This window comes from Chanos chanos, chromosome 5, assembly GCF_902362185.1.
Source record: "Chanos chanos chromosome 5, fChaCha1.1, whole genome shotgun sequence".
Taxonomy (NCBI): Eukaryota; Metazoa; Chordata; class Actinopteri; order Gonorynchiformes; family Chanidae; genus Chanos; species Chanos chanos.
In genome coordinates this window covers 29,418,000-29,433,314 of record NC_044499.1, presented here as the reverse complement: position 1 = coordinate 29,433,314, position 15,315 = coordinate 29,418,000, and the positions used below count along the sequence as shown (strand labels likewise).

At 41.7% G+C, this 15,315-nt stretch overlaps 1 protein-coding gene across 1 annotated transcript in view; it reads right to left on the bottom strand.

The window, feature by feature from the left end:
* The window catches only part of pmp22b (peripheral myelin protein 22b), a 9,297-nt gene extending 3,254 nt beyond the window's left edge, over nt 1-6,043 (bottom strand). The window contains exons 1-3 of the mRNA XM_030773837.1: nt 5,953-6,043; nt 5,040-5,120; nt 4,761-4,854 (exon numbers count right to left, since the gene is read on the bottom strand). Coding sequence (XP_030629697.1) covers nt 4,761-4,854; nt 5,040-5,117 — 172 coding nt within the window. The 5' untranslated portion in view covers nt 5,118-5,120; nt 5,953-6,043. The remainder of the gene's footprint in view (nt 1-4,760; nt 4,855-5,039; nt 5,121-5,952) is intronic.
* Between the last annotated feature and the right edge of the window lie 9,272 nt (nt 6,044-15,315).

The window sequence follows — 15,315 nt, the reverse complement described above, 5'->3', positions numbered from 1 at the left end:
AATAGGTATACAGAATGTCCTAACTGGGTCTGAAAATGTAGATCAAATTAGATGGAGCATCTCTCTCTCTCTCTCTCCTCTCTCTCTGTCCCTCTCTCAGCATTCAAGTGACATAAGAATGCCTGGATGGTCCACCATGTCTATTTTTTGACAGAGGATCACGTCTTATGTCTCACATTTCCTCCCTGGGCGTGTGTGCTCTCTACCTCGCCCGCGTTTTCATACCTGGAGATTCCTGTGTCTGTGCTACTTTTTTTTAGCCCCTATAGCCCACAGTCCATCCCAAAACCAGCATTCAGCAAAATCAGTAACAGCCAATATGTGGTAAGCTCTCCATGCTCCATGCCTGGAGCTAGCGTGATTATGAACACCACTAACAACAGCTAATGTTGACTGATGTTCTTCCTTTGGTGACATTAATAACATCTAACATTTGCATAAGTGGCACAAACATTTGTTGCCATTCTACCATGAGTTTTTGTTAAGGCGAATTGATTTTTCTTTCCACTGGCCATAGATTTTAGTGCATAACCTCTTGCACTTATGTCAGCTGAGGGACCAATATAGAGGTACGTAACGAATAGTCTGGACAAAGTAGTGTTCTTTTCAACTGTGGGTTAACTGTTGCTGGTCGACTAACTCATCTTTACATAAACTTTGACCGTTACAGAGTTAGCATATCCTGAAGGACTGTAAAGAAGATCAAGGCAGATCAGGACCTAAGAACAGGGCGCTCTCTCTGTACACAAGAGTCAAAATCCCTCAGGACACATTGAAGTTTACACTGGTCAGTGTCAAAAGCGCACAGACCCACATGTTGAAAAACCTGCCATGGCACGTACAATTCAGGCCAAATGAGAATCAGACTCATATCCGATATCATCTCATTGACTTGATACCTGATGTTTTAACGATGTGAAACAGGTCCCGGCAGGCGAAGGCTGTGCTGTGATCCCTGGACTGTTTGCCTGTGGTACTGAAAGTGTGGACTCACTGCCTATTCCATTCAATGACTAACAGACTAACAGAAATGTTACACAAAATATGGACAATTAATCTTGCACTCCTTTTTAACAAACAAGTCCACATTCTACACAAAGATTGGTAGCATCCAAGTACCACAAATCAGTAGGGTCCTCAATAAGCATCCTTGTAATATTAATGAAAATCTGTTGGTGCAAAGTATATTCTCGTGACCCACTTAGAAATCAGTGGTCCTGTGCTTCGAATGACCAGTGTTCAAGATTGCGGCAACATTCTTTTAGTCAAGCGTAACCAGTAATGTTACTGTGTTAGCCTTCAGTGGAAATGGGACAACAAAAGGTTCAAAATGAACGTTACAGAGATAGGTTCTTAGATGTGCATGTCAGATGTAGATGTGCATTCACTTAGTGCATGGCAATGATGACATGGTTCAGAATCACTGATGCAGTGTAGGACCGATCAACAGTCAGGCTGACACACGGTCACATAAATGAAGACACATACTGAGATTTGACTCTTCACTTTTTGAGGACTTGTATTATCTCCCAGAGACCAAACAGACACATCGATGCAAATGTTTGATATCAGTGTCTATAATATCAGTGTAGACCTAACTCTGGTGCTGAAAGATCACCAGCTTTTGTCCTCCAAAGTATTTTTAATAGTGCAACACATAGATGTGAAGAAAATCCCCTACACATCACACACACACACACACACACACACCTGGCCTGGTGTCACATGACTTTCACTGACTGGATTATTCCTTCATTACCGGCCTCAAAACAAAGACTGACCTCTATCTGATCTGCTCTAACATTGTCCTCTGATATTGTATGAACATGCTGGTATTCTGCATTGTACTGGTAGAGATTATACAGGCTAATGCTAAAAATACACACGATCTGTCTTAGCTGTGCAGGAGACAGCCTATTCTATGTGTCTTCCTTCCTGTAAATCAGGCCATCGCTAGTATAGCCAGAACTGTTCTTTCATACTTCCTTAAACAAGGTGTGGCGAGCTAATGTGTGTCACACACACACACACACACACACACACGTTTTCCAGTTCAGTTACTGGTTAACTGCTTAAATGAATGAGTAAAAATGTGAATAGTGAACAAAAATAGCCTGTAATGGACTGGCGACCTGTCCAGGGTGTTTCCCGCCTTTTGCCCAATGAATGCTGGGATAGGCTCGAGTGCCCCCTGCCACCCTAATTAGGATAAGCGGCTTAGATAGTGAGTGAGTGAGTGAGTAGGTGAGGGAGTGAATAAAATTAGCCCTTGTGGCATGGATTGATTAATGTATTAATGCTTACAAAACTCAGTGTATGTTCTGCACTATATCTTCTGTGTGTGTGTCTCTCTCTCCCTCCCTCTCTCTGTGTGTGTGGTGTGTGTGTGTCTGTGTCTGTTCGCCTGTGTGTGTGTGTGCATGCGCAGATGTGCTATGTAAGGATTAGACTGCAGTAGAGAATGCTGTAGAGTCATAGAGCATGTGTACATGTGTCATGTATGAATGTGTGTGATTGCAATGACCTTTAACCCCAGTGCTGAACCTCAAACCCAAGACTTTGACCAGTGACAGTGGTCAGATTTTCCACATGCTTTGGTCATCAGATTAGAATTGCTTCTCCATCAGCCCAGCGGCTGTACATCAGTCACGTGTTTCAAATATGCTGGTGAGAAATTCTCCACTAAGTCCACATAATACCATCAAAAGCCCCATTTAAAGCACCCTAATTAAAATACAAGGATCCCCCATCAGGCATAACTGTGGAAAACCTGACACTCTACCTCTCTTAAGAACTCTTAGAAAGATCTGTCATCAACCAACATGTGCTTCAAATGTAAACAGGTCTGCCCGTCCCATATGGCATGAGGGATTCTGCTGTTGGCCTGTGCGTGTGTGAGTACCAAGCCAAGGCACTGAGGTTTTTCAACACTTTTCCATCTTTCACGTGAGCAGATATCACGAGCTTCCCCTGTGCCTTGCAGCTTCCACCAGTCCCTAAACAAACAGCACGGGCCAGGACTGCTATTAGCACTGCACAAACAACGAAGCAATGCATGCTGGACCCGTCTCGTTAGCAAAGCACACACAGAGGCCCCTGCTCATTCTCCACTCCTTACATCACTTCCACCCTCCAAGAATAACACATGCAGTAATGACTGAGAAAACATCGCACAATGTTTGGTCTCATGTACCCTGAATGTTATAAGCATCTTGCATTAAGCATATTTTGCACATTGCATATCTGAGGTTTTCAGAGTTTTCATTAAAGTTCTGTTTCACTAATATTGCCATGTTCCGCTCCATAAGAAAACACTGTGAAAGACAAATTGAGGCATCCCCAAAGGTAGGCAGGGGAGTTTAAAGACTCATACATTCTCATCATAAATATGTATTAGTTTAGTATTTTGTATCCATGTAAGTCAAAGGCTGATGAGAAAAATACCTTGTGCTTGTTTTCCAGATGCAGATTCGGCCTGCTACATGACTGAAGAGGCCTTTTCGAATACCTAATAAAAGTGCACTTAAGTGCACAGCTTGATTTACTCTGTGTCCAGAAAGCCATGGCATAGAGGTGTATATATTGGACAGCTAATAAATCAACACACCAGCGAGTAAAGCCACAGCAACAAAACAGCATGTCACTAACAACAAAACAACACTAAACCTGTTCACATTCACCATCAGAGAGCACACCAGTCCAGTCCATCTCTCCATCAGATATCACAACTTCACATATGCCACCATCAGGAAAAAACACTAAAACTGTCACTCAGAAATATGTAAAAGATATGGGTAATATACCTACATACTGCCCATGCTCCTACTGTCACCCCTGACCAGTGCACTGCCCCAGATCTGGAGTTGGCCCCTGGATACTCTATGACAGTTGCCTGCTGCTCCTCAGTACTTAGCATGGGTTAATATAAAGAGAAGAATTTCCCCACATGGATCAATACAGGGTAACTTAACTTTAACAGAACTTTAGTATATTGACATATAGACACACCCCTCTAGTTTATCACATCTCTCTCTCTCTCTCTCTCTCTCTCTCTCTCTCTCTTGCCCGCTCCCTCGCTCCCAGCTGCTCCTACTCTTGTTTTGTTAATGATCTTACTGCTGAAACAGATATCATACTTGGGTGTGGCCTGGCCCTGTCAGCACACTATGTTCCAGCAAGGGTGGCCTTCTAGCATCATACATACACTTACAAACACACCCACCCACCCATCCACCCACCCACCAACACACACACACACACACACACACACACACACACACACACACACATACACACACAGAGTCTAAATCTAGACCCCTCGAAATACTCCAGCCAGCCCAACCCTACACCTCCCTAAACATCTCTCCTCATACCCCTCTCCACTCCCAAACAAGGGATCCCGAACACGGCAACAGAGGCTAGACTATTTATACTGACTAGACGAAATTGCTGGATTATACTGGGATCCCCTTGCACTCTTGCGTCGTGCGAAAACACATTCGAACCCCTAGATGGCAGTAGAGAGGCATGGCAGCGGACGAACACGCCCACTACACGAGCAAACAGACATATGCGTCTGCACCAGACAAGACGATAGCAAAGCTCTGGTCAGTCAGTAGGACCCTTAATGCCGTCGGTACAAGTTAATTTATAGTATGTTCATAAAGGCACAATCATCGCACCCGGCATTGTTAATTTATTTACGCTTTAGAGGCTAAGCCGTATTGTGACATTCATGCTGCGGAAAGTAAATGCCTTACCTCCGGTGAAAGCTGGCTCACAGTGGTACCCTCCAATAGCTGTAGAGCAGTTTGTCCAGAGATCCGAGCTGCTTGTTGGGCTAACGGTCCAAGCCTGAAGGAATGTTCACATGATAAAGACACCGTGGGGCGGCATGTTTTTGTTTTTTTTTAACACACACCTATTTAGGCTTTTCTAAATATTTTTTGGTCTGCAACTTAGATCATATAAAAAGTCATACCAAGATAACTAGGCTGAATGTAACAAGTTAATTTTCGAAAAAATGAGGAAATACTTACGCTGACAATGGTTGACACAAATAGTAGCACAAGGGCCGCGACGTGCAGGAGAATGATCCCAAGTAGTAGGAGCAGCATTTTCTAATGAAATATAAACGAAAGCGTTGTTCAAGAATCTGCACTGACAATCATTTCACTCATAGTGCAGACACAAAGCGCAATGGGTGTGCCTTTGCAGTTGGCAACCTGCTTAATGCATAACACAGCGACTATCCGAGAACTTTACTCAAATGCCCACATCCAAGAAACTTAGAAACAACTTGAGAAAGCGACTTCTAGATCATTATGAAATTACTTTACTGCAGTTTTCCATCTAAACGTAGGCTTAAAAGAAAAGGCGAGTTTGTTGATAGAAAAGGAGTAAGTTGGTCAGACGACGTGATGTGTAGCCTATAAATCGTTGTGGAATGTACGCATATCGCATTAAACTTAACTACATCATTGAGCAACCATTCATTCTAACCCTATCGAAACAGAGCCTGTCAACAATTTTACAAGCAAATAGATTTAAGTAAGCTACACTTAGGAAAAAATCAGTCCACCTGATTTACAGACAACACGGCTTCATCAAGCTTTGCGAAGGTTTTCCTTCGCATCTATAAGTGCGATTGTTTCGCGCGCTACATCTGACACTTGCTTGTACGTGTAATATTTCAGAAGGGCGGACTGTTCCAGCCGAACATCCGAAATAGATGAAGACATCAATAAAAAAAAAAAAACCGACAAAAGTCGCTTCAAGTATAAAATCAAATGCCGACTGCTGTAACGCATCCCCTCCCATACGCGCGGCTCAACGTAACTTTTCCAACGATGTAAATCCGCCGTTCAAATCCTCTCTGTATTCCATTACAGAACACTTTGTGAATCAGATCGTTTTTCAGCTTAACTAAAGTATATTAAAAGTCCAACTTACTGGGAGCAAAGCGTAGAGTAATTCCACTCAAAAATGAAAGATGGAAGCGCAGCAGCGGTTTTCACGTAAGTTGCTGAGCACCAAAGTCCAAATCCCTCAGACTAGATTGATGTAAGAGGTAGCTCTACAGTTATAAGCGTCTCATTATGGAAAAGCTACGCCCTCGGTGCGTGGCTACGTCAGGGTACGTCCCTCTGTGACAGATCTACTCCCAATATATCCCTGACACACTCCATGCGTAATTACGCAGGAAAACCGCTGGAAAGTTAGTCACGGCCAGTATGTTTACAGTAGGTGCCGTGTAACTCTGTTTTGTTCACATGGATACGAAAACGAGTGACCTTTGCACTTGAAGAGTTCATCTTTGTTCCTCACGACGGTCGCTTTCCTCAGAAAAAAGACATCGACTTGCGGTCGTCTTAGGAAAAAATGTTTTACCATAAATAATACTTTCGATTATCTATTTTTAACAGTTTGTACATTAACGATGATCTAATTAACTGCTTAAGAGTCCTGTCAAAGCAGTCTTAAAATAACAATACTGTAGGTTTACGCACTGCTTTCTAGCGAGACGAACAAACCATTGCGTCGTTGATTTGTCGTTATTATGCCCAGGCTGTCCTGGACAAAAAGTATGCAGTGACATGGGATGCGGGTTTGGCGGTGGGCGTCCCTGCCCAGGCTCTTCGTCTCACTGCATTTGTGAAGGCGCCCGGAACTACCCACGTGGAACCTCATGGAATGTGTAGAATTCCATGCAGAATATCCCCTCTTTCGGTAATCACTCATTTCTCATGAGGGAAGTCGTTAAGAGCGGGGTGGGGTGTGAGGGAGGTTGTGAATTATTGCGAATGGGCGCGTCGAGTGTTGTAATCCTGACTCTAAATCCGGATCAACAGTCCTTCCTGCTCGCACAAGGTGTTCCCCAGGGCACGAACAAGATACGATGTTTAGTGGTTTTATATTAGTGGCTCTAACCTTGGTCATGGAGCGCTACAAAGTACAACAGTATTCCGTAATTCAGAAGGGTGTTGAGGTGGCACCTCAAAGGTACATCCTCCCCCTCAGATAATAGCCGAGAAACAGCGTTTGACCCCGATAAATTCTTTATGTATTTTAATGATTCAATTTCTGTAGTCGCTAAAATCACCCCGAAGAAAATAAGTAACACGGAAAATAGTCATTACTGTTGTACATTGTTGCATATGTTAAAATGTTGGGCACAGTGAAAAAAATATGCATTTTTAATTTCTTTATCTTTAGTAGATTATTAGTGTGATTTTGCCCTACCTCAGATTAACAGCCACAGAAGGAGAGGACACACTATGCTAGTGACTGCAAATGACACCTCACGTAATTACTGTTAAGGGCAGTTGATGACATGCTTTTAGCATTACACATTCACGAATTTACAAATAATTTGTGCCACATGTGTTCTGTCTCTATGGAACAGGGTGAGCGTGTGTGTGTGTGTGTGTGTGTTTGTATGTGTGTGTTAGCACTTGCTTCAGGAAACAGTTCACCATCACCCAAACACTGCATGCTTTCCAAGCCTGAGCCTTTGTGGCCTGTCCTTTACAATCATGAGACAGGCTTGTTAAAGGATAGCAGATTCCACTGTATGAGGGTCTTTGTGGGACAGATTGACTTCATGAGACTACACACTCAGTCATTACAGAAACACAGTTGTTATAAATGCAGTGTTCAATCACTTAGACACATGCACTATTGTCAGACTGCTGGTAAACTCACAGCCTGCTCCTACTCTGCTGTGTGTGTGTTCTGGTGGTCTGCGTCTCAGAGCAGGCTTTCCACCCATCCCCGCGACAGCAGTTTTCACTCCTTTATTTCTTTGTTGACAAAGTCGCAAGGAGCAGATCCCTCTGTCACAGTCCAGGTCATGGCATTGTGTTCACACAATGAAGAGAATGAGGAGAAAATGGGGGGGGGGGGCATTCAGTATTGAAAATGGGATACACAAGATGGAGGGAACAGACTTTCACTGTACCGTTTGTCCAGGGCTGATGGTATGAATGCTCTGTCATGTCCTGTGATAGATCTGTGAATGTACCCCCAGCTGGTTCTGAGGTCCCTATAATGATGGTGAAATTACAATTAAGAGATGAGTTCCCATACTTAAATATACAAAATTACTGCTTTAGGGACTTGAGCCTCTTGCCATGAGGATATATACACTGCCTGGCCAAAATAAATGTCGCACACTGTAATAGTTCATTGGATCGCCTTTAGCTTTGATTACGGCACACATTCGCTGTAGCATTGTTTCAACAACCTTATGCAACGTCACAACATTTATTTCCATCCAGAGTTGCATTCATTTTTGGCCAAGATCTTGTTGATGACGGGAGAGTCAAACCACTCCGTAAAGTCCTCTCCAGCACATCCAAAACACTTTCAGTGGGGTTAAGGTCAGGACTCTGTGGTGGCCAGTTCATGTGTGAAAATGATTTCTCATCCTCCCTGAACCACTCTTTCACAATTTGAGCGCGATGAATCTTGGCATCGTTGTCCTGGAATATGCCCGTGCCATCAGGGAAGAAAAAATCCATTGATGGGATAACCTGGTCATTCAGTACATTCAGGTACTCAGCTGACTTCATTTTATTGCCACATAATGTTGCTGTGCCTAAACCTGGGGGGTATTCCAGAAAGCAGGTTTAGTGAAAACTCAGAGTTAGGTAACTCAGAGAAAATAGTAAACCTCCTAATAGAGGAGCCCTATGGATTCACTCTCCTAGCAAAACCAAGCCATAGGGCTCTTCTATTATGAGGTTTACTACTTGCTCTGAGTTAGCTAACTCTGAGTTTTCACTAAACCCACTTTCTGGAATACCCCCCTGACCAACTGAAGCAACCCCAGATCATAACACTGCCTCCAGAGGCTCCAAATCCAAACGGTGACTTTTTTGGCCAGGTAGTGTCCGTATGTGTGTATATATATATATATATATATATATATATATATATATATATATATATATATATATATATATATATATAAATATATATATATATATATATATATACACACACATATAAATAAATATGTGTGTGTGCGTGCGTGTGTGTGTGTGTGTGTATACGCACGTGTGCATGTGTATATATTTATATATTTCACCATAAGCATGTGTGCTCTTTCCAGAGTTATTTATGGCCTGGTCTGTGGGCTTTTGGGTTTGGTTTGCGTACTTTAAAATCCCAGTTGTGGCCTAATTTAGCTGTAATTTGGTCAAATTTGGTATGAAGTTTCTATCCCAGAAGTAGCATGTAGCATGTAGACAGATGCCTGGAACACTTTATTTTAACTGAATCCACCAAACCCACTGTTAAGCTTTACAGACCTATTAAGCAACACAGATATGTTCTTAGCGGCTCTTCTCAACTTTCATTTATCTAAAAGAAAACAATGCCATGCCTCACTGTCAGTGAGCCAAAGACCCCTCAAAGACATCTGTTGAACAAAGTTCTGAGATGCAAACATTTTCATACCCGTCAGTATATTATCCTGCTTATGTCCATTAAAATGGATGGATAATGAATAAATAATGACATATTATGTTAGACTGAGAGTGTACAGTTCAGCAAAAAGTTTGCAGTGAACAAAATGTTTGTAGTTGCTTGGGCAGTTTGGATTATGTGTCAGACTGGCCACGACAGAAGAAGTATGTCAAGACGTCAGATTTGACCTTCAAAGTCAGTGTGTTCTGGTCTCTCTCCCTTTCTTTCTCTCTGTCTCTCATTCTCACTCTCTCTCTCTCTCACTCTCTCTTTCTTTCTCTCTCTCTCAACATAAACACACACACACACACACACACACACATTGTTTAGACAGGAGTGGAGTGTGTGAGGGTGTGTGTTTGAGCAGAGTCAGAGGTTGTATCTGAGTTGTATCTGAGCTGCCTTTCCAGTCCCATATATGCCAATGTTAGTTTTCTCCTGAGGCAGAGAGCACAGTGAACCCTTGCCGCTGGTGAACGTGCCCAGAGGGTAGACTGGGCATGACTGAGCCAAACACTGTCACCTGAGCTGGACTCTCTTTACTCTCACACACACTGTAGTTATTAGAGCAGAATGATTCATATGTGTACAGCACTGCACAGACAAGGCAAGGACTCTGATATAATTAAGGAAAATAATCGTGTGTGTGTATGTGTGTGTGTGTGTGTGCACGTATTAAAAGAGATTTATCTTGAGATTTATCAGTTGTTTGGGTTTCTGAAGTGGTTGAATCTTTTAAGCTGTTCCCACTATAATCCCCTGAAAGTGTGGACCATGAAACTGTTTAAGTTTCAGGCACACCAACGTAGAAAAGACATATTACATCTCACACACATTATGCTAAGCACTGCCAGGAAAACGTCACCCTGTCAAAACAACCATCAAATCCGCCGTAGACCTGACCCAGCTGGGTCACACAGCAGTGGAGAAACAGAGGGCATTCTGGGTTATCGGGTCAGTGGGGAGGGGCTAGGTGCTCCTGAGGTATATCCCTCCCCTTTCTCTCTCTCTCTGTCTTGTGTACACACACACAAACACACACACACACACACAGACCTGGTCCTTCTCTTAACACACAGATGTTTGGCAGACCCCCTCAGCTCCACACCCTGCTACGTAAAAGCACAGAGCAATCCAGGACTCTGTGTCAGCCCAATGCAGGATGTGGGCTTTTATCATAAGAAAACCTGGCATTGCATGGGTTGGCACAGGCTAAAGGCCATGTCAGAGGCTAAATATGGAGGAAAGTAAAAACAGATAAGAATGCTTAGAGAGACCGTGGAAAGAAAGATGACTGGGGTGGACGTGAGAGAGGACTGGTGTGTTTCTAGCGTCTAGAATGTGAACTAATGAACTCCGTTCCTGTCCCACTGAGAGTACAAGATGCACGTGCAAACACATTTAGAAAAGTCTGGAGAAAAAAATAAAACTTGTCTGTCTGTATTGAATTATCTTTGGACATAATTATGGCATAATTTTGTCTCTTCTCATATCGATCATACACAGTCCAACTACAGTCTTTGTCAATGTGACTGTGTGTGTTTGTTATATTCTTTATTCGTTTAAAGTGCTGCTGTGTACAAAAGCATGACATGCACATGTGTTTACTTTTAACACTTTATACAACTATATATCATTTTTGACATGCACAAGAGCCCATATTTTTTCTGTATTATTCCACATGACAATTGAATTGTAATATCTGTATGTGTGTAGTGTAATGTCTTGTTCCCTGAGCGTGTTGGAAGCAGAGAGAGTGGAGACATGGTGCATTTAGAGAGTTTGTATATAATGCCTGTCAGAGAGAGACCCATTGTTTGACTCCTGTTCGTGTTTGGCCCCTTTCTGTGCCTCTGACTTGTCAACATATTTTCATTAGATTGAGGAATACAATATACACTGACGAAAACCAACATTGGTTAAAACCACACTGGTGGTTATACTAAAGGTGTCTGGTTACACTGAGTGAGGTTATACCACACAGGTTTTTTGGGTTTTTTTTCAATCCATTAAGATGCATTTTTTGAATGAATGTTTATGAACTTCATATAGCCCTTCGTCTGTCTGATTTTAGAAGGACACGTGTGTAAATACACTTGGATAATATTCTCTTTGTGATCCCTTAAGACACACTCTCCTCCTGTCCTTGATTTTACTGCAGTATCATTCTTCCTGTGGTCTCCCTAGAGACCGTGCCATAAATAAACAAGAAAGCGGGGTATAAAAGTTGAGAACTAAAATTCTTGAATCATCCCACAGTATGACTCAGCAGCAGGCGGGGCCAGAGAGGAGAGAAAGAGAGAGGAGGAGAGGAGAGGAGAGAGAGAGAGCCATCCGCTGTCCCCATCACGGGCCTTTGATTCTAACACTCACATTTCATTTTACACTACACTTGTTTCACTAGACTAGATTGATCTTACAGATCTCTCAGACCAGCCTGTCTCTGTCTCTCTCTCTCTCTTTCTCTCTGACTCAAGAAGGTCTGTCTACTCTGGGAGGAAGGAGGGAGGAGGGAGGGAGGGAAGGAGGGAGAGACTCTTTATATTTCAGGGCAGCTTGATGGGCAGGTTTTCTTACAAACCTTTTTTTGCACCAGTCTATGTGGTCACAGGCAGCTGGCGATAAGAAAACTGAATAGAAAAATTTGGGGGTTTCTACTCTGGAGGCTGTGAGATTATGTTTGACTGGGGGAGTTGTGAAGTGGGGGCCCTGTTTGGTGGCTTCTCTGTGTAGTGACTGTTGGAATGGGAAATGGGTTACAGTTTAAACCCTCTTATCGTGGCTCTCCCATTTCCTCTAACGTCTGTGTAAACTCTGAATGGGATGAATTGCACAACCATTATATGAGCAGAGGCCAACAATGTGCACCTGAAGATGAACAAATGAACTGTGGAACAAGATGAAATCAATCAGCCAAATGCAAAAGCACTGAAGGTAATGGGTATCCATAGCAACAGCATCCCAGGATGTCAATTCAAATTCTCTTCAAAATATCTTCTGTTGTCAGTCGCAAACTCATTGCAAATGATCAAAACAGGCAAGGGTCAGAGAAGTCCAAAAATATAATCAAGAAACAGGTACAACTTTATATGAAACAGCAAAAGATATCTTAAGGTATAGCAGATCCTGGGAATCATTAGACAGAAATTGGTATACAGGTAAACAATCAGAAATACAAGAATATGGCTTAGAAACTGAGGGAATATGAGAAACCTCAAAACTGGCAATGAGAAAATCATATATATATAATGGTTACTTAACTAATTTTTGTTTTTTTAATGATGATTTATGGATAATGGAGTTTTTATTCCTTTTTATTTACATTGAAAATGGAAGATGAACATTTTGACCAGTCAGATGAACATTTTGACCATTTGCAACTGTAAATGCCGAATATGCAAAATGCATTTTATTTGCATTGAAAATATTTTGAGAAGTTAAAAGAGAAAAATGAACATTTGTGGAGCTCAAATTTTTGTGGCTGCGTCCATTTTTGTAGTATAAGGTGCAATATTTTCAATGTTTGATTTTGAAGTAATCCAAAAATAATCCAGAAGTATTCACATAAGATTAAATTTTTTCTGTAATCCAATGGATTACGTTACTAATTCCAAAAATTGCCATGTAATTTGTATTCAGTAACTGACTACATTTCAAATTATTCTGACCTAACCCTATACACACACACACACACACACACAAACACACACACACACACACACACACACACACACACACACACACACACACACACACACAGTCTGCCTCCTGCGTTAAAATAAGGAACGTGGAGCAGGGAGCATCTTGTGAGGTTGTACTTCAGTACTGGTTTCACAAATAACAACGTCTAAAACAAACAGCAGTTTCCAGAAGCAGGCTCAGGCTGCCATTGACTGTCCTCCTGCCTGTTTTGTTGGTTACTGGTAATATATTTTCCTAAAAATTATGGGGGTTTTTTTCCCTCGAAATTTTATGATATTATTCTTGTAATATTATGATTTTTTCCTTTTAATATTACAACTTTATTCTCGCAAGTTACGACGGTTTTCTTGAAATATTATACTTTATTCTCATTAGATTACGACCTTATTCTCGTAATATTATTACTTTTTTTTCTCAATTACGACTTTATTCTCGTAATATTATGGTCTTATTCTTGAAATCTCCGATTTTTTTCCCTTCAGTGCGGCCCTAATACTCTGTTGTAGATTTGAAAGATGGTGGTGCCTCTTCAAATTTGCTTTCCTCTGTCTCGCTAGCGCTTGCCATTGTCACACTGCAGTTGAGAGAATATTTGTTTTTAGTTTTTCCTCTCTCCTCCAGCTTGTATTTGCATACAGAGCACTGACAGGGAAATTCTGATAGGCTCTAGAGATGTTCTGTAGATCTGAAGGCACAACGTTCGTGTAGTCTGCAGCGCAATAAACAAGTTTTGGAAATTACAGGAAAATGACAGGCATATGGGAATACTGTGTGCATACTGAACCGTGGACCGTGAGGGGCGTACTGAATGGTTCGATAACATATATATATATATATATACACGCACACACACACAAACACACACACACATATTCAAGGCATCTGATATTCAAGGCATATATATATATATATATATATATATATATATATATATATATATATATATATATATATATATATATATATATATATATATATATTCAACGCATCTGACATCTGACAGGGACAGAGAACAAGGAAGAAGTGATGCCAATGATGGGATAATGAACCCAATGATGACCAGAGCTAGTAGACTAGAGAAGTCGATGGCTGATAGGTGGATTGACGTGAGGGCGTGGCATTATTCCAAAAGCTCAATAAGAAATATCTTGGGCACCACTCTCATGGGCATTGTTTTGGTTTCTCTCTGGGTGTCATGTGTCAAGTCAAGCCCACTGATCTATGTGTGTTGCCAGCCTGAGCAGAACTGCTCTGATTGGTTGTGACCTACTGTATTCCTGATTGGCTGTAGAAGGGAGTCTACTTCTGACTGAAGGATAAACGTGTGGATTTTGCCTAAAATAGTCTAAATAGTGTCAAAATGGTTCTTGTTTATTTGTTCTGATTTCTATCTACAGCTTGAAATTAACAAATGTGCTTCTGTCAACAAATACAGATTTTAGTCTCACAGCACAGTTTTGTTTTTGTTACACAGGGTAGTTTGTATTTATAAACAGTTACACGAAGAGGGGAATTTCTTGATTTCTCTCGTTAATTCTCTCAGGTGTGGTTCTCTAGCTTTTATCTCCTTTTGTGCTGAAGAAAATGAAAATCGATGTAAGAAAAGTTTCATCTGTGTAGTTGGTCTTGGGCTTTATATTATCACTATTGGTCATGCCAGAGAATAATTCTGTGCATGGTTTGGGAGAAAACATTGTCCTCCCTGGGATGAAGACAAATCCTGCTTTACTCAGTGCCAAATGATGACATTTTCCCTTTGGCATCAAAGCAATTGTAGAAATGGCAGCTCTCAGAGGATCAGATTACTGTGAGCTGATGAAGAGCTGTTGTAGTATAACACACTCTCAACCCCTTACCCAAAACACATGCTGAAGCCGTTCAGAACCAAACATGTTAATGAGGTAATGGACTTTAATCTTGCTGTCTGAATCAGAGCCTGTGTGTGTGTGCACTGTGGGCAGAGTGACAGATGAAGTATGCAGCTCTAGAACCGGAGCGGCCGTTATAAATAAACTGTGGATATGTCAGGGCTGTGAGGAGGATTCCAGAGTACATTCCCCTCTCAGCCTGGTGGCAGAGAGAAGAGGTCAAAGGTTAGCTATTTGTGTCCAGGTCATCATATGTTTTCATGGGGATGGGGAG